Genomic DNA, 20,089 nt, shown 5'->3' on the forward strand with positions numbered 1-20,089 from the left:
TATTGGCTGCTTGGCCCCATTCTCTTTGAAGAGCGGCCTTCCATCTTGGCTGTTTTTGACAAGCCCGGGTGTCTATTTTTGGGTTCTCCCCATGCCCGGAGAGCTCCTCCCGCACTGGGTTGTTATCGATCGGGCCTCTTTGTTCTGACAGAGGTGGGGCTTTGGTGCTTTAGTGCTCAGGTTGAAAGGCCATGCTGAGCTTACTGATTGGAGACTCAGGGTTGCACGATATGGGAATAAGCTTGTTTGAAGGCGCGCAAGTGTAGGTGGGCGTATGCATGCGGTACGGTATTGATCAAGAGAAAATGAAGGATGGAGAGTCGATGGAGTGAAATGACTGAAGTGTGAACGAAGCTAAAAGGTTTTGAAGAGTTGTTAAATAGTTGGTGGGCTTTGGTAGCTGATGGCTGATTATCTGCACTGAGTAAGACGTGGACGAGCCAAAGGGTGGACAAGAAAAAGTGTTTCTTTTTAAAAAGAGAGAACACATATTAATGCTAAAATCCAACAAAAACTCCAAACTTTGACTGGGGTGCCATACCTTGCAGACCATAGCAGTTTTGACTCCAAGTCTGGCAGCCTGTATGCACTGGTTGGCCCCCTTTCCTCCAAAACCGATGAAGAACTTGTGACCATGGATGGTTTCCCCTGCTTTGGGTAGCCTTGGTGCCTTGCTGAGAGAAAACACAGTGTGTAACTACAGTATTTACAAAGAGAAACCCCTCATGGGATTGGGAAAATAAAAAATGAAGGATTCCTCTACTTGAAGGAATGCTTTGGTTGGTTTTTTTCATCTCTTCATACTGCACATAACAGTTGGAAAACCTTCCATCAAAGTTAGAAAAAATGTTTTGTTTGGCACTGCGAATGTCAAAATGTGAAGAAAACCCTTCAGGGCTCAAATCCTTCCCTAGTTAAGCTATTTATTTATCACTGCAAAGCGTGCAAAACCACACAAACAAAAGTTTTTTTGTGGAGTCTGCTGAGGATTATATCTTTTGAAGGTCTTTCACTGAGAGGTCAACTTAATGCAAACATTGCTGGAATGAATGGAAACTTGTTTCCTTCAGTGTTTTTTCCCTCTCTTTTTTCAAAAAGAAACTTGCTTTATAGATTTAAAATGTACTTTTGTACCTAGACATTCAGCCAGATGTGCCAATACAAGTGTCTCCAAATTTGCAAATGATGCAACCATTGAATCCCACAGATGTCTCAACTTGACACTGGCTGTGCACGTAACGCCTGAGTCATGAGATTTGGTCAAGTCCAGCCCCTGCCCTCGAGGTTGATATGCCACAGGTGGGTGCCCTCAGGAGGAGCTGTCTGTGCCCTAATTCTTCCAATCACAGAGCCGGAATGGGTAATGAGTAACAGTGCATAGACAGCAGACAGCTTCATGTTGTATGTCAGGACTCTGCGGTTTGGCTCTGGGCAGTGCTGGACTGAGGCCAAAGGGTTTGCGGGTGGCAAAATGTTGTCATAAACTTGTTTTCCTCCCTGTTGTTGCTCTTTTTCGTGCCTTTGTGCGCGTTTGTATGTGTATGTCAGCGTGTTTGTGGCAGGTGTGCTGTTACAGTAAGTTCACTCAATCCCAGGATTTCCAGTAACTGAGAAGCTGGTGGCAAACACTAGAGGTTGTTCTAAATGCTGCTGTTTTTGCACAACCGTGTGAAAACAACTGACATACCCCAGGCTATAACTGGATGTAAGGTCAGTCAGGCTAAAACGTGGTAAGAAGGAAACAGAACAAAGGTTTAACACATAAAACACACACATTTACACACACACACACACACACACACACACACACACATACATAAATCTTTTTTAAAAAGTTTCCCACCTGTGTCAGCACCATGCAACTCTTGAATAAGAACAGCACTGACACTGACACATTTTAATCAAGTGTCAAAAACCCAGAAGAAGAAATCTGAAAAGTGATTTTTTTTTTTTGTACCTAAAGGCAAAAAAGGCAGAAAGAAAAAAATCACAAAGTCAGCATTACAATACAGAAGCTAGAAAGAAAAGGGAGGCAGTCATGTCATCTGCCATTAAGACAGTTTGTTTTGGTAGCACAGAGGCTCACCGCGAGGTTTCACAGCTCACAGTGGCAAAAGAAAATCCCAGAAACAGTTTGACAGAAAACCACCTCTGAACCACAATGTGCCATTCAGAGACTTTGTTTTATTTGCACAGATTACCAAACCAAAACACACCTTAAGCCCAGGCAAGCTGTCTCCTGATGTCAGACAGCCAAGCTAACTTGTTGCTTGCAAAACCTTGCAATATCTATGTACCTATATCCATATTTATATAATGCATCACAGATGATAAGGATAAGCAGAAGTGTACAGTTCTACTACTGTTTACATTCAGGGGTGCCATCATTCCTAACTTGATGCATTGTGAGTCTACTCTGACTTTCCGAGTGGGAAACCTGAGTTCAGGGGGCATTCCACAAAATAATTTCAACTGGGAACATGGAATTTCAGACTAATTCAGGAATGTACCATTAATTTCACACAGTTTTTTTTCCTCCTGGCTCTGTACACTGTCACTGGGAACATTGCCCTTATAAGGTCATCTAAGGCACACAGATGCCCCACCCACCTCCTGTTCAAATGTTGCACATACCAGGGGCAGCCAATCAGAAGACATCTGGCTTAAAGGGAGAGTGACCTTCAAAGGGAGAGGATCTAAAAGGGCTTTTTTCAGACTGGATGAACTGAGGGGCTGTAGCAAGATGCAATAATAGAACAATAAGGATTATTTCGAAGTGTGAATCACTCAAAGCTACTCTAATTAGAACACAGGATTAAAAATAAGGAGCTGGAAGTGAGCAAAAATAAAAGTCCACTCTAAATTCTAGTACCAAAGCAATGCAAGAGTCATCATAGGGTGCTTTAAAACATAATTGAAACTCAGTGATACTGTAGGAGCAGCACCTGGTGACAGTGGTGAGAGAGAAAACTTCTCCTAACAGATGTAACCTATAAAAGAACTAGGCTCTGGAGCCAGTTGGAGCAAGGGGAAAGCATAAATAAAAAGTGTCCAAAGAGGCATTTGTGGAAGACCAGAGTAGCATACAAAATACAGAAATCCCCATAGTTTTATTTAGACAGTTTCATGGAATTTGATGCAAATATTTACAGAGACCAAGACGTCTAAATGACTGTGAGTCAGCCTCCTTTACAGTGTTTTGTTTTTGCTGTATTACCAGTTGGAATTTCTTAAACTTTGCCCCTGATAAATAACCCCCTATAATTATTCTAAGTTACCAAAAAACTGATATGTATGGTATGCATGGCAAAACTACAACACAAAACACAACACTTTAAAATAAATGTAATAACTCCATAGTGAAATAGCTGCATTGAAAGCGCATTTTGTGCAAGTCTTACAATAGAGTTACAACAATAATATTTAAAGGGATGGCACAAGATGGTAGAGGCAAATAAAAATGTCAGATTGTACTAAATAAACAAACATACCAGACTTTTTCTGAATTTTGTTGACTAAAACTTAACATGTTTAAAGCCTGCTACAAAAGTAGTTTTGGTCTCTACAGTTAATTTCTTCCTTCATAAAAAGTCCATGATTGATGGTTTCTTTCAATAACTCGTGCATTTACATTTTATTAAGGTTTGCATTTTTAGGATTAGAGCTACTTTTACTTATCGCTTCGGATTCTGTAAGGCTTCACCTCTGTTAACTAGAGTCACTGAACTGGTCCGCTATACCATGACTGTAGTGTTGGTGCATTTTGGATGCAGTTGCCTGACAAATAATATTACTTTCTAACTGTACTAACAGATGTCTAAGATTTCCAGTTTTGTTGGGCAAAATCTTTGGTTTTTATTAATCCGTTATATAGCACTAATTAACAGGTATCCATGTCTCTCTGTTGACCCTGTGTTGTTGTGTTGAGATGGTGATGGTTACAAAGCTAAAGTCAAAGCTTAAACAGATGGATGACTTAACAGTGGCAACAGGCATCTATAACATACAGTTATTTTTGCAATAATACTGAGTCCTACTGTGGTGTAGCTAGTGAAATGGCTAACATTTCTTGTTGTGTTGAACGGTTTAAAGGCTGTGTGGAAGAGCATTAATCCGCATCCTTCCTACAAAGGTCCCTTATCAATGCTCAAATTTCATTTTTAATCAAAACATTCAGGAAACTGATGTTAGTGACAAAGTGCCAATTTGGCTTTCCAAAAACTGTTAAAAAAAATGAATAAATAAGTAATGAGCCTAACTATTGTGGATGATGGTCTTACTCCACATTTGGCCGACAGCCACCTGAAGCCGGATGAGTGACAGGTAAGATAAACAGATTTCCAAATTCCTAAATAAACCCACCCACGCCTGTTCAAGCCCAGAGAGACACTTAGCTATTGTTGTCTGCGGTGAGTGTACCAAACAAACAGGGCGGTTATGTGCTAAAGTGCAACCTTAGTGCATTTTCTCCCACGGAACCAAGAGGCCAAAAGCAGGTGTGCAGTGACGTGAAGTGTTTGCTTTCAGGCTGGCCCTCATTTCCCTCTCCCTCCATCTCCATTAAAGTCATTTCTCAGCTGCTGGTGAGCAACGGGGGGGAAGCAGACACGGACAAAAACAAGCTGATATGATGTTTTTGTTTAGATTTTTCTGGGGGTTTTTCTGGGGAAAGTTAGAAATGTCTTTCCAGTTCCAAGCACAACTTCCAAAGTGAACTTGCAAAATAGGATGAGGGAGGTCATGCTTTCATTTTTATTAATTGAAACTTTATTAAACTACAGAACAGTGGATATTGGGTGGTTGTACTAAACATAATAAACATTTTAACTGAAGTGTAATGACCTTCAGCTCTTATTATGACTCAGACAAGTGGTTGTTTTTCCAAGTTCACGCATGGCTCAGAGGATACTATTATGTGCTCATCTTATATAATTCTCCTTGTCCACAAAGGTCCTTTTAGCTGACGTTCCAGTAAATCAGAACAAGGTGAGCAGATTTAACAAAGAACAGGCTGAGTGAGGACAGCATACCTTACATGGACATGGCGAAATGCTCCACTAACAAGAGGTGCAGTGTGTGAGTATACATGGGTGTTTATATTTGTGTGGTCACACCATTTGTTGGAGTCACATGTGTGATGCCATTTTTTACGTGGTGGTCTATATCAGGCTTGGCAAACCAACAATTTCAGAACACGGGAAATACAAATAATAAAATTATCATGTTAGTAATAACCTTTATGATGATTTGCTAGAATGTCTAAAGTTTAGCAATACATATGTTTTTCCTCATCTCATATTCTTAGCTTAAACCTTAAATGTACATCGTTTTATTCCTGTGTAAGCCTTACCCATCATTTTGTTATATTTGGCTTCCAAGAAGCCACACTATTTTAAAGCAAGAACTCTCCAGGGTTTCTGAAGGTCTTTAAGCAATTTGTTACTAGCAGAATATCACAAAAAACATATATGTTGTTCCCATTCCTTTAGTTGTATCTACAGCTACTAAGAACAGAACATTTAGCATACCTCTGCCTGGTGTGCAATGTGTTCTTAAAAAATTCAGGGAAGTGGAGAAGTGGAGGGCATAATAAGTAGCAGTACTAAAAAATATCTACAGCAGATGAACAGTATTGAAAAAATGTTCTCAAGGCCTGACACAGACCCGAGAGATTCCTATGGCACTGAAGCCTCATAAGAAATGGTTTCAGTGGAGAATGCCTATCAAGAACCCATCCTTAAGGAGGGGAAACAGGCAGAGCTGGCTGAAGTAGTACGGCTCTTTAATTTCTCCTATTTTTTAAGCAAAATTAAAGACATGAAGGTTGGCTCGAGCCTTTTGCACAGAGTGATGAGTGATGTTAAAAGCTGAGTGCTTGCTGACCTCCAGCCCAGTGGAGCTTGTTCTTCAGCAAGTAACAAAAGCAACAATAAGCACTCAGGTTTGTAGTAAAGAAGCATCCGTTTCTACCATTAAAAGCTAGAGCGATCAATTTGAAGCGTCTTTGGGCTTTCAACTTTGCTGTGTGTTACAGCTTTGTGTTAATGCTTAAACACTCCAAGAAAGATTGTATGCATGTCTTCATTATGGTAGAGATTTGTGATTTTATTAACTGTTAACAATGCATCTGAGTAGGGTATCAGTGAGAAGTGTGACAAATGACTTTCTTCAGGTAGTCATTAAGTATTACTTACAAAAAACAGTAATGTAATATATATTATTTCTCAGTAACTCCAAGACTGCTAAGAAATGAAGTACATTCTTACTGTTTTCACAGAAATGTATTAAGTGTTGCAGGTCTGGTGTTTTCAAGGAGGAAGATATCACCAATGATCTTCAGTTGCTGCTGCCCATCAAGAAATAAGGCAAAGGTTACAAGGCTATGCCAAACAATGTAACATCCATCGTTCTATGTGAAAAAGATTATTTACAGGAGGAAAACATTCAGGACAGCTGCTGATCTTCCCCAGAGTGGATGCTCAGAGTAACAAAAAATCTAAAGAGCTATATCTTAGAGTTTACAGGCCTCTGTTAGCATGTTAAATGTTAAAGTTTATGAGACTATGACAGTACATTTATAGAAAGACTGAACAATTATGGCTTGTTTGAAAGGGTTGCCAGTAGAAAACCTCCTCTCTGTAAAAGAACACAGCAAGGCAGCTTAAGTGTAGGAAGTTGCATCTAAACAAACCACAAGACTTGTGGAATAATGTCCTTTGGACATATGAGACTAAAATGGAGATGTTTGGCCATAAAGTCCAATGGCACATTTGCAAAAACAAATAGCACAGCTTATCAGCACAAACACCTCATACTATCTGTCAAGCACAGTGGTGGTGGGGTGATAATTTGGTGTTGTTTTGCAGCCACAGGACCTGGGTACCTTGCAGAAATTGAATCGACAGCAGCAAATCTATAACAGAACAGCTGAAAAAAGAGAATCAAGTTGTTGCCATGGCCCAATTAAAAGTGCAAACCTCAATCCAACTAAAGTGCTGTGATGGGACTTTAAAGGAGCTGTGAATGGAAAAATACCCAGACATCTTTTTAACTAAAGTAGCATTGAGAGGTGTTGGCCAAACTTCCCCCAAAATGATGTGAGAACAATAATAAAGTCATACATGAAAAGATAACTTCAAGATATTGCTGTTCAAGGTGATTCTATAAGCTACTGAAATAAAAGATGCCGTACATTCATTTCCATATGACTGTATATAAAATACCCAAATTGATCACCATGATAAAATGATATCTAAAGCTAAAGGCATAAAGCAACCAAAAATCCAATCTGCATGGTTTGTAGTTGTGTTTGTTCCCTTTCAGTCCGAGTGTCGGCTTTTTTTTTGTTTTATTTTATGAAGCCATGTTATTGTACTATATTCAGTTTTTTAGGACATCTTCTTTAAATTCCTACTATCAAGAAAGCAACAGAGTTATTGCATTACACATCTAAGTTTCTACTACATTTATTAAACAGTTTTTATTCATTTACTTCAAGTCATTCTATGTTTTTTAGTTATTTTATTGTATTCAGTTCTTTCAGCTTTAACTTGAGTATTTTCCCTTTTTGCTTTACTTTTTGCTCATATTGTATTTTATAGTGCTACCCTATTTTTATTAAGGTTTTTAGTTGTTGTTGTTTTACTGTTTTGGCTGCAGTGAACAGGGATTTTCCAACTTTTGAGATAAAGTGTATCCTGTCATATCTTAGACAATGATCACCAAAACCTTTTGTCAGACCAATTTGGCAGTTAACTGACTGAATGAGTCATTTAAAAAACAAAAAAGATAACCCAACTTATTACAGTTGTATTCTGAATTTGGATTTTAATTCAGTTTTTGGTGCTGTTTTGGTTTTATTTTCATTTTTTTTTTTTTATAATATAAATAGACGCTACTTATCTGGGCAAAAATGTAAGAAGTTCAGCATAAAATTTACAATACAATACATGAGCCCTTGTAAAAACAATAAAGAAACCATATAATTTGTTTTGACAGGACGAGACATGTGGTGTATTTTGGATTTAATCCATGAAAATGTTAGGATACTCAGGCTTCTGTCTCCTTAGAATAACTCCTCAAAAAAAGCTCCTTTCCTGCCGATAATTGTTTTTGGTGATATCATTTTTACAGAGTGGTGATTCAGTCTACTGTGAATCTCTTTTTTCCTTTACAACTGCAAAGTTTCTTACTTAGTCAGGCATTAGTGACTGCTCACAGGAAAAAGCACTGTTACATTTTTATCCATAAAGCAATGCTGGATAAGTTAGCAGTCTAACATGCTTTTTATTCCAGGTTATGATATATAAGGGAAAACAGCATTTTCTTATTACTCACCTTGCACATGCAATATTTTTCATAAAAGTCTAAGCTTGGATTTGAACCTTGGATTATGGTTACTTGTGTTGTTAAATTTAAAAGAATCATAATAAATGTATTGAAGAGGGCATATTGTGTATTTTTCTTAAGAGTATCTCTTGTGGCAGGCTTTAGACCATCATGTTGTATATCTTGTATCTTACATTATATTTGTTACGCTTCTAATATGTTTTGAATTTGTATGGTTTCTACCTTGGCCACTTCACCCTTATGAAAGCAATTTGATCTAAATAGCCTAAAAATGGAAGCTAAAATAAAAAATAATAACAATACCTCAGTGAGCTGTAGGGGGCACTGTATGGCTTTGACAATGGGTTCAAAACCTGAACCGCTCTGCACCTCTTCTCTGTGCGCTGCAGATTGCAGCCAATCAAACACAACCTTTTACTGCCTAACAACATGCACAGCCTGATGGATGCATTTGAAACTAAACACTGCAGAAATCTGCCTTACATTTGGGTGTTTATATGGCAGAAGCAAAAAGAAAAGGAGCGTGTGTGTGCGTGTGCGCCTCTGCTGTCTGTCAGTTAATTGTACTGCCACCCAAACACTGGCTGTTCAAGACAACTGGATTTCTAACTTCAAAGTCATGCATATCACTTTGAAGGGCTGCAAATGTATTCCCCTATCCACATTCTGATCTCCATCCAAAAAAGCCCCACCACACACTAACGCACACACACACACACACACACACACACTCCCTGCCACCAAAAACAGGCCATTTCCCATTAGCTTATTAGAGCCTTAATTGACATCTCCTGCCCTTCAAAGAAGAAAGTCAATGCTTGAATTGCTAATGAGCAACCAAAAAGTGCCTTTCCTTTCCCAAAAAAACTCACAGTAGGAGAAGGCATGTGTTTCTGATAAGTGTGGACAGTCAAGCGACAACTTTGTGCAAAGCTGCTATGAAACTTTTTCTGCAGCTCATATTTTGTTTGTTGTTTATTCAGAGCTTCAGTCACTGGCATGCAGGTGACAGTCATGACAGTTATTGCTCCCCTCACCTGTCAGTCATATATGTTTTTCACATAAAAATATAAAAGACGCAGCATGACACAAACTGTTGCGCGACCTCCACACTTCTTCACGCTGAGAGGAAGACGTTTACTTGGCTGGAGCCCACTGAGACTTTTGCCATCACAGCTGATTTATATGCCTTTTGAGATTGTGTCATTTGCTTGCAAAGGTTCTGGTAAAAGAGGATGACAAATTGTTTCAAACTAACCCATTGTGCTGCAGTTGATGACTAATGATTGTGGGAATGGATCCTACTTGGCTCAACAAATTTCACCACGTACGAGGATGATGCAACGCTGACATTTTAGCAAGCAGGAATTATACCAGATCATCTGCACAGTTTGACTTGAATTTACCATCAGATGGTCCCACCTTTTAGACCAGGAATTAAGTGGACATACTCTGATTTTCTTTATTTTTGGTCACATATGTATTATTACAGTGATGAATGTTCCTAATAACCATGAGCATACTGTATGTACATGTAAACCTAGGATTCAGAGTGCTCTAAAAGCCTTCATTTGTTTGTAAAATGATGCCAATTAGAGGAAGGGATAAATAGCGATTTTGATTTGTGGAAACTCATAATTTGGTTGACCATCAAGTTTGTAATGCATAATTCAGGCTAATACATGCATCCATAATTTCTGCCTGCTTCTCTATGATCCAAGTTGTATGAAACTAAGTCATCATAAACATTATTAATCTATTTACTACACACATTTCAACCAATCTGTCATTTGTGTTTGCAGGTCTATACGACACAGCAGGATTTGGTCCTCTCCATGGAACTTCAGGCTTTAACCCAGAGTTTTCTCTGCTATGCAGGTGGTTCACATCGCCATGGTAACTTACACTGCAGACCTAACCTGCTCAAGGGCAGATTGTGTTCGAGGTAAAAGATTGACAAGCATGTAATCACTGCCTACTGAATAATTCAGATCACTGCAAAATAGAGTCACTACTCCTGGAAGATCACCCGGACTTCAGTTTGTGGATATTAAGAGATTAAATCAAGTTTTTGTCCTTCAAAAAGAGCATCAGCAGGAAATATAGATTCACTTTAGCATTAACTTACACAGTTGACATTTTTTCCAACTTTTCTTTTGTCGTCAAGTGCTCACACGTTCATAGAGCATTTTGATTTCCATACTTTTCTCCTTTCTCACACTCTCTCACGCGGCACACTCTGCTGCTTTGTCTGCAGCAGCTTTGTTGCTTTCAGTACAATATGTTTAATCTCGTCATATTTTTCAGCATTTTAGTTTCCTTTCTGTTGTAAAACCAGAGGCAGACCTGAGGTGGACCCTATGTTCACTTATTGAGGTGGTAAAATTTAGCTTTTTATGATCGCTTAACCTGATTGGTTCGAGTAAGTGAAGCCAGATAAGCAAAAGATATTCTGGGTATGCTGAACCTGCTTCACAGCACGGGGCCCAGTTAGATGCTCTCTTTTCTAGCTGATCGTGTTGCTTCACCCCTACAGCATTTTTTACTGCAAACACAAATTAAAGAGAATGACTTTAAAACTCATATATAATGATGAGACAAAGCATTCGTGTGAGACTCTTTGGATGTGCCAGGGAGTTTTTAATTTTGATAAAGCTGGAAAGATATTCATCAATTACGAATCATTGTAAAAGCACAAATGACACTTCTTGCCACACATTGTCTCATTTAAATTAGACAAGTTCCAACCGATTTTTCATGAAAACAGGCCGTCCTCTGTGCTGAAGAAAATGCAAGAGATGCTACAAGAATATTGCGTTTACACAATCTAGTGCCTCCATAAGACTTTATACATCACCGGTCTCTTGTTGGTTATACTACATGACTTAGATTTGGAATGTAAAGGCCTTTGGATTCTCTAAGGAAGCAACAAACAATAAATAAGGATTATTTTGAACTGTAAATCATTCAAAGCTGGACTTGTAAAGTCCAAAATTTAAAAAAAAAATCTACTTACAAATAACAGTAACATAAAACGTGCGCTTTAATCATTTGTATATCTTAGACTAATAGATTCGCTTTTTATGTACCAACTGACAAGCTAAAAATCAAGAGCTAAACAAACTGAGGTATGATAACCATTGTTTACTGAACATTTGTTTTTATCTTGTTTATTTCCTTGTTTTTAATTTATTACTTTTACTGGTCTTTTCGAAAATTGTAGTTACAAAAATGCTGGGAAAGCGTAGGCGTAAAAAACTAAAGCGTCAGCCTACAACTTTTTGCTCAATAATTTAAATTATTTCCATTTAATTCAGTTCTCTGCTGTCTATTTTTTTTTTTTTAATTTTGATTCACTTAAAAAAAATAATGTGTTTTTAAAAATGCCATGAAAGCTGATGGCAGCATTCTTCAGTCCAATATGAATGTGTTTTGCAATCTAGTAGACGGATTAGAACCTGGAGCCTGCCCTTTATTACTACCTAATGGCCTGAAAGCCGTTGAGCCAAACACACGCACACTGCTGATGTTTCCTGTAACTCAGGGGGCTTTTAGGACAAATACTGAAAATGCAGCAGCATTGTCTAACTTTAGAACACTTCCTCTATTCCAGTGTAGGCAGACTTTGCAGACCATTTCAGGCTGATGGAAAACACCCCTCAGCCCTTATGCCATGTTTTCCATCAGGCGTGCATGTCAAAATAAAATCCCTGGAGGAAAAGGCTGGCTGCAGTGGTTAATAATAATAAAGGGAAACAAGCAAAGACAATTGACTGTTTTCTGAGGTGCATCCTCTGAGTTACTGTTGCTAAGCCTGAGCTTTTACAGTTTACACTGATAATGGTGGCAGATTTACAGCTTCAAAACAAATTTATATAAACAGTTATATGCATTTAAATATGCACAATCTGTAGGAAACCTGGGTCTTGGTTTCCATTTGTTGATGGAGTAGCACTGACGTTTGAACAGGCTGCAGGCAGATTAACCGTGGAAAACAGGAATGCAATGGATGAAACACAATCTTAAAATCTTTGGCTATAATCTGATACAACTCAGTTTTTCAGACTTCGTCTGCAATCATAATCAGACTGCACTAAAAGACTTGCATGCAGAACAGGAAGTCTTGTTTTCGTCTTGGCTTTTTATATGAGACCATTGCTGTGACCCACCAATACTGGCTGTTGCCCTCAGAAGTTATTTACGTTATGCTGTCATGAAATCAGCTCGAAGTCTGCCCAGAAGGCAAATGTGAAGCTGATACACCGACATCTGCCCAAAGTCCACACTCATTATCTGATGACGAAATTTATGTCATCCAAAGCAGACTTATGGGCAAGAAAGCCAAAACTCACGTTAGCATATCATTCTGAAGTCTGAAGTGCTTCACTCTTCACAATGATATTACCTTTACATCTGTTTACCTGATTATTTGACCTGTTGCCCTTGTTTAATATGAACATATAAATTAGGTTGACAGCACCCATTTGACTGACTCAGAACAATGGGAAAGTCCAATAAACTGAAGATTGAACAAAGTAAGTTGTAGATTTACACAAGTTGGGATTGTCTCTTGTAGCTGTTTCTATTCAACCGCAGATTTCAAGGTCATCAGTTCAACCAAGTTTCATAAGTACAAGTTACAGATGTGTCACCACTTTGCCAAAGTCTAGAACAAGACCCAAATTGTTACATTTAGGTGAGAGGAAATTGGTTAAGATGTTCAGGAACAACCCAGAAACCACCACAGCTTAAGCCTGCCATGAACTGGAAACTGCTGAAACACCAGCATTACTGTCCACAGTGAAACAAGTTGATTAAGCAGGCTAACATTAAGCTTCTGGAATGGTCTTCCTAAAGCCATATATATTTATTGATTGTGTACTGTGCCTAAATGCTGGGTCCATGCCAGGAAACCAACCAATTTACATGATCAGTTCTGCCAAGAAGAGTGGTCAGATATCCAGCCAGAATTATACCAGAAGCTTGTTGATAGCTATCAAAAAAAAAATTATATTCTAACCATGTGAGCCTGTATATATATTTTTATACTTGTTTTTTTTTCAGACATTAAAGGGTATGCTCCTTATTAATTCCACCCTGGAAAAGTTCAAAGAAATCATCAAAAGACCAAAATTACAATGACGTTCATCCATGAGATGCACTTACATAAACCTCTGACCACAATTCTAACTAATAAGCAAAGCCACATAGGGACTTGAAACAAATTTGACAAAGTCTGCTGTACATTTTTGAAATTAGTTTCCTAACATGGTAATGTGCTGTTTCCTGTTGGGTCCACCTGAGGAAGCAGAGGCGTTTCCTGCACCCAGATTTAGCCTTCTCATAAAATTTTAAGATGATTTATAATCATTGTCAGTGGAACAACTTGTTTCACATGCTATCATCGATTTACCAGATTTAAAGTTAAATAATGGACTAAATCTACTTACCTCACCAAGTCAGTCATACAGGAGCCAACCACCACAACTTCAAAGACATTCTCAGTCATGATCTGATGATTAAAAGCCACACAAACACATACGGTTGTATTATTACAACAGGAACAATTGCCCTTTCTCCATTTAAATTAACTGTTCAATGAATTTCACAACATTCAAAAAACAGACAGAAGGACTTTAGCTGCAGCTTGATGGGGGCATTTCAGGCAAAATATGTAAACTAGTTTCTCAACAGCCTCCAAACAAAAATCACTTGATTTTATTTATCTCTCACATTAGCATGAGCTTGGGTGAAACAAGGAAGAAGGTAAAAATAGAGCATTCATGGCTGGCTGAGTTGGACAAATTCCAGTCTTACTGGGGGTGGGGTGGCGACAGTTTCAATGCTACACCATGTGAATGCACCACAGCACAGCAAAGTCTTTAATTAATTCAATCCTCTGCTTGTATCGGAGCTAATGCTAGTGTGTTAATCTCTTCAAATCTCTTCCTAGGCAGTGGAAGACTTGGAAAGCTTGGCCGCTGGCTGTAGGATGGCTCAATTCTCTCTCCCACATCTTGCAGAATAGTGTCTTCTCTCTGCAGGCATCAAGAACTTCACTACAGTGAAGAACTGCATTGTCTGACCACTTGAATTAGCAGGGAACCCCCTTCAAAATTCTCACTTACTAGTTAAACTTGAGCTGAGCTATGATGCTCAGCAGACCAATGTGAGAAACTTCATTTATATTAAGCGTTTGCTATAAAAAGGTGTTGCAAAATGTGTTTTAAAAAAAGCACATTAAGGAAAGGGCATGTTAAACACTACAAACAGTGTAATTAAAGTTGCATGTACAATGTGATACAATTTTAGACCTGCAGTTTTTAAATTTTTTTATGAGTGATACTTTAGTGTGTAGCCAGCATGTGCTTGAGGTTCACACATATTAAACACTTTTTTATAAATAATATGATGCATGCTGTTTTAAGCGCAGACTGTGTTTGAAAGAAGGATGCAGATTGTTATTTTTCTGGAAGCAGTGTTAGCATTTTTGCAGCCACCATGTTGGTTTATTGCATCTTGGAATGACAATATGTGGACAAGAAGGTGGGATACAAAGCAATATGCTGATGCTTGCTAGCTTGGTTTACAAACTGCATCTACAGATGCAGACAAATGCTAATTAGTTATAAGTAACATCCAAATAAAATCCTAGAACTTCATTTACCAAAACAAGAGAATAGACCAGGGGTCAGCAACCTTTAACACACAAAGAGCCATTTGGACCCGGTTTCCACGCAAAAGAAAACACTGGGAGCCGCAAATACTTTTTGACATCTAAAATGAAGATAACACTGTATATATTGTTTTTTACCTTATGCTTTGTGTGAACAACTAAAGTGTGTTGCTTATGAAATCCATGAAATGTTACAGAGAAAATTATTTATGTAATTAACACATTTTGAACTCTTAAAGAAATATAACAAAAGGAAAGACACCCAGCTGAACTAAAATGATCCATGTAGCAAACAAAAACTGTTGTGAGCCGCCAGCCTTATATCGCCTTTTGGAGCCTTGACCTGACTTTTAAAAAATAATTGGAAAAAATGCACTATGCTGCTGGTTACTGTGTGTAGCGGGGCGTGGTCTGCAGCGCCGCTGCAGGGGAGGCGGACGCACCTGAGCGGGACCCGCAATCACGCCTCGCTGCCTTAACGTCTGTGCTCTCTATGCTGTTGTGTTGGTATGTGTCGGGCTGTGAGCTGAAAAGCTACAGCCGGCTGTATGCGTGCAGCAACCGTGTGTGAAAAGTGGTCAATAAAGAAATGCTGAAAAGCGTGTTCATGGAAACATCATCGGTTCTACCGTGATATCTTTAAAATGGGACTTCTGCTCCTGAACCTCTGCGCACAGCGTCTGCAAATCGGGGCTGTACGAAGTCACTTTCATCTTTACGCAGGACTGTAAGCTGTCATCTGTGAGGCGTGAGCGGTGTTTGTTTTTAACATAGTTCACGGTGGTGACATAATGTGGATCCGAAGGTCCATAATTGGCCTACCTGAGGTTGAAAGTCTTGATATATGCACGGCGTTTCGGCGGGTACACCGGCTTCCACGAGTGTGACACTTATTTAGAGCGATGAAAAAATAATAGAATATGATTTTATTTTTATATTTCAATATCACAATAATCTTCCAATTTAGAACTACAAGTTAAAAAATAACTAACATAAATAAAATACACTTCAGCTAAATACTTCTAATTTATTTTCCCAAACCACGCGGAGCCGCAGTATAAGGACTAAAGAGCCGCATGTTGCCGACCCCTGGAATAGACCATCTGCTGGTAAAAATAGCCACACAATAAATCATGTTACTGTAATTATTTTTCAGATAATTATAAATAAAATACTCAAAAAGGCACCAGCAGTCCCAAGCATGGTCTAGAGATCCCTAACTGTTCGCGACAATTAGCTAAGGTGAAAACCTAGAAGACAGTTAGGTCTCAGTCACACAGGCCTTGAGGCTAATCAGCAACAATCTGGCAAAAATGGGACACAGGGGAAAAATGCATGTTCCAGTTACTGGAGTTTGCTGGTAGTCACTAGTTTGAAATTGGTTGCAAAGAGGTAAAAAGTGTAGATTCAAAAACATCTTTGCGATTGCTTTGGTCACTATGAGGTTGCACAACAGACACAGACATGTCTGCAAACTCTTGTAAAATACTTGCCAAGTGGTAGTGAAACTGTGGAAAGTATAACACAGAATGGTCAGTATTCACCTTCAAAATAAAAGCTGCACATTTTGTACACTTCAGAGAGTAAATGGCAATATTTGCAGAAAGGTCTGCATCTTGCATGCAAACTATGGGTGACTTAGACAATCTGCTAACAACCAAAGCAATCACAACAAGTGCTCCTCTTTTGTAACCGATTTCATTTGGCATATGCCAACAACCTCCAGGGACCACTAGGCAAACAGTTGAGTAATACACATTTTCTCTAGAAACTGGTGGTTGCTGACTGGTCTAGGCCTGTGTGACTGGGGCCTTAGCAGATACAGCCAGCTCTCAGTGACAGCACCCTCAATTTTAAGCTTTACCAAAATCTGAGCAGTTGAGTTATAAAAAAAATCACTCTACGTACAGCTGCCATGAAGAAGGAAATTAGCTATAGAGATAACGACTGCTTTTTGTAGTAGGCTATAGATTTGTTATTTCTCCTTTAAAATTGCATATGTGAGTCTATGGAGATTAACTAAGTTTTAAATTCAGCTTCCAGTAACCATTAGAAGAAACTTCAGCTTTTGGTGTTTCTGTGTTGGCTTCAGTTTTCAGCTATGGAGGACGATGCTTTGTGTTTTGCGGGTAATATTCCATTTTTTGCTAGTTAATAGTTTAGAAATCCAAGCTAATATAAGAGATAAAACTGAAAGTTCTGTCTGTTTTGCTATATTATTAACACACTACATGAACCTATAGATGATTAAAGGTATAATATTGCACTCTTGTCTTGTAACTGTGTGTCAGGTTGCATAAAATGATACAAAGTCTGCACTTTGTTAACTCTGGTTTTAGATTGAACTGCAAACAAAATCCCAAAGAAAAAACTTTTGGATCAATTGTAAAAACCCTTGTGAGCCTGCATTCTTCCCAGTGTCTGGCTTAACTGGAAAATATTTTTATGGCAATGATATGACTATATCTGTATAACAAATGTTCAGATACGTTCAGATTGTACACACTTTTTCCAGCTCTACCCACACACAAACGCTAGCTGCATTTGTTTTATTTCAATTCCCGGTGTCATAATCTCCTAACCACTTAAGTTAGACCAACTTCAAGCTGAGAGTTGAACTAGTAAACAATTTCACCAGAGTACTTTGGCTCAACATATTTCTTGGGGGGGCTGTTTTTTCTGGATGCTTTGAGACTGACTGTGAATCACTCCCAGGAAGGTGGAAATTCCCAGTGGTGAATCAGACAAAACTGCCCTCATACGGTCTCGCCCGGTGCACTGATATAATTTCTATGCCTTTGTGATCACCTTTCATTTTTATTTTGCAAGTTAGGGTTGTTCTGTTTGCACAAGAAATGACATATTTCAGGTCTTTCACATGTTCACTCCATGCTAAATACACTCTCAGAAACCAAAAACCTTTACTGCACTTTTAGTGTTACAACAGCTTGTCACTAAAGCTAAAATAAAGGGCTGTACCCTTGAAGAGAGGTACTTATTAGCCAACCTTGAACCTTAGTATTAATATTTGTAGATCTTTTTTGTTGAGGCTTCTATATAATATAATGACCTGCTGATCTGAATGATTTTCATTTTTATTTTATTTAGCTAGCAGTAGTTGGAACTTGGTTGGAGTCACTGTTGGAGCTTGATGGTAAATTAATAGTCATGCATGGATCAATGCAGATTTGGAAAGGGGCCAGGATGACCCACCATATGTGGTGTCATTTCTACTGCGGCAGGAGTGCTGGCAGTGAATTTCTATTTTTATTTCAGTGCTGTTTGCAAAACAGACCATTTAAAGTTGCCCTGCTAAAAATCAGTAAGTGGAGGGTAAAAAAAAATGCAGGAGCAGCGAGCTCCTATTGTGATAGGCTAGAAATTCCTCCAATCCATCCCCAGCAAATTACACCAGGTTATACAGTTGTGGTCAGAAGTTCATGGTTCATGAGCATGGATATCATGGTAACTTTATGAAGATCTCAGAAGTCTGTGAAGCTCTAAGAAGAAGAATTGTAAATTTACACGAGTTGGAAAGGTCTCTTGGAGCCAAAAATGAAGCCTTGAGGATTATCTTCAAATTATGCCAGAAGCTTGTTGATGGCTACCAAAAGCATTTGGTTGAGGTGCAACTTGCTAAAGCATATTTAACCAAATATTAGTGGGGGTGTATGTAGTGTATTTTTTACCATATCGTTCAAGCTCGCGATAAAGGTCAACTTCAAAGACAATAATCAACCAATATATCAAATGACTAATATTATCAGCCAATGGTAGCCTGTTACATATATAGAAGTATTGCAGTCGGCTTTGTTTAATAAGCAACAAAACAAACATTTTCTTTAAAGACTGTAATTCAGAGTAGGTCTGCTTGTTTGTTGCGGAGAACACGCACAATGGTGTTGTAAGTGGATTGTGAAATAGACTGCTGGAAATGTATTAAAAAAGATTGACTGTGTTTGATTATACTTTGCACTGATCCAATATTTAAATTGCATATCAGTGACAATAAGATGGACTATGACTGATCCACTTAATTGAGTTCTATATTGTTCTGTGTTTAATTCACCATCTGATGGAAGCAATGCACTGGTAACTGGTGGGAAGACTAACAAAGCATGGAGGAAGATGACAACAAAGCCTCAGCAGCTTGGAAGCATTGGACTCTACCTACATCAACATTTTTTATTTTGATATTTGCAAAAGCTTTTAGTTTAACCACACACTGTGGTCAAGAGAGCAGAAATTATTGAAAACTTCCAAGAATGTTTTCTTAGCTTACTCGCTGTCACTGTTGTTATCTTCTGTTGTTGTTTGGAAGCTTTTACTGCACTTACAGTAACACCGGTGACATTTTGTTTCACTCCATTAATATATTTTCACATCGCATGTTTCTTGTCAGCCCAATGTGTGTGTAAGGAGCAGTCGAAGGAGGTGGACTCAGTGAAACTGTGAGACCAGGAAAGGATAAACTAGAGCAGCGGTCCCCAACCCCCGGGCCTCGGACCGGTACCGGTCCGTGTGTCGTTTGGTACCGGGCCGCGAGAGTTGAGGCTCAGGTGTGAAATGTATGATTTTCAGGGTTTTTATCGGTTTTCAGCGTTATTTTGTTATCGTTTTGATTGTTAACTCGGTTTTCCTGGGTCTTTTCACGTGTGTTATGAATAAATCCTCTTTTTTTCGGTACCGGTACTAGTTTTATTTTGTTGTATTTATCCGCGACACATTAAAGGCCGGTCCGTGAAAATATTGTCGGGCATAAACCGGTCCATGGCGCAAAAAAGGTTGGAGACCGCTGAACTAGAGTACATTGAATATAAATGACAGCAGTCTGAAGAAATAGTTCTCACAATGAACTGATAGGAGACTAGATATGAATATTTTAATTATTTTTATCCTGCTGTAATGTATTATCTTTGGTACATTTCTTACATTTTATTTTATAAAGTTAGGAAATCAGTGTGTACTTGCATATAAAAAAGGATAATTTCCAGCGTCAGTCAAAGTGATGATTACTCAGTGGAACATCTCTGACTTGATCAGTGTCTAAAACCTTGTTAGACA

General features: G+C 38.6%; 1 protein-coding gene across 2 annotated transcripts in view; it reads right to left on the minus strand.

Moving 5' to 3' along the window:
* rbks (ribokinase) overlaps positions 1 to 20,089 on the minus strand; it is a 54,193-nt gene that overhangs the window by 32,942 nt on the left and 1,162 nt on the right. The window contains exons 2-3 of one of the 2 annotated variants that reach the window (XM_040042276.1): positions 13,800 to 13,861; positions 542 to 674 (exon numbers count right to left, since the gene is read on the minus strand). In XM_040042276.1, the coding sequence (XP_039898210.1) occupies positions 542 to 674; positions 13,800 to 13,858 (192 nt within the window). In that variant the 5' untranslated portion in view covers positions 13,859 to 13,861. Of the gene's footprint in view, positions 1 to 541; positions 675 to 1,843; positions 6,752 to 13,799; positions 13,862 to 20,089 lie in introns of those variants that run through there. The other variant, XM_040042277.1, reaches the window with a different exon arrangement.

The sequence above is a fragment of the Simochromis diagramma genome, unplaced genomic scaffold, assembly GCF_900408965.1.
Source record: "Simochromis diagramma unplaced genomic scaffold, fSimDia1.1 OVJJ01000304.1, whole genome shotgun sequence".
NCBI classification, from domain to species: domain Eukaryota; kingdom Metazoa; phylum Chordata; class Actinopteri; order Cichliformes; family Cichlidae; genus Simochromis; species Simochromis diagramma.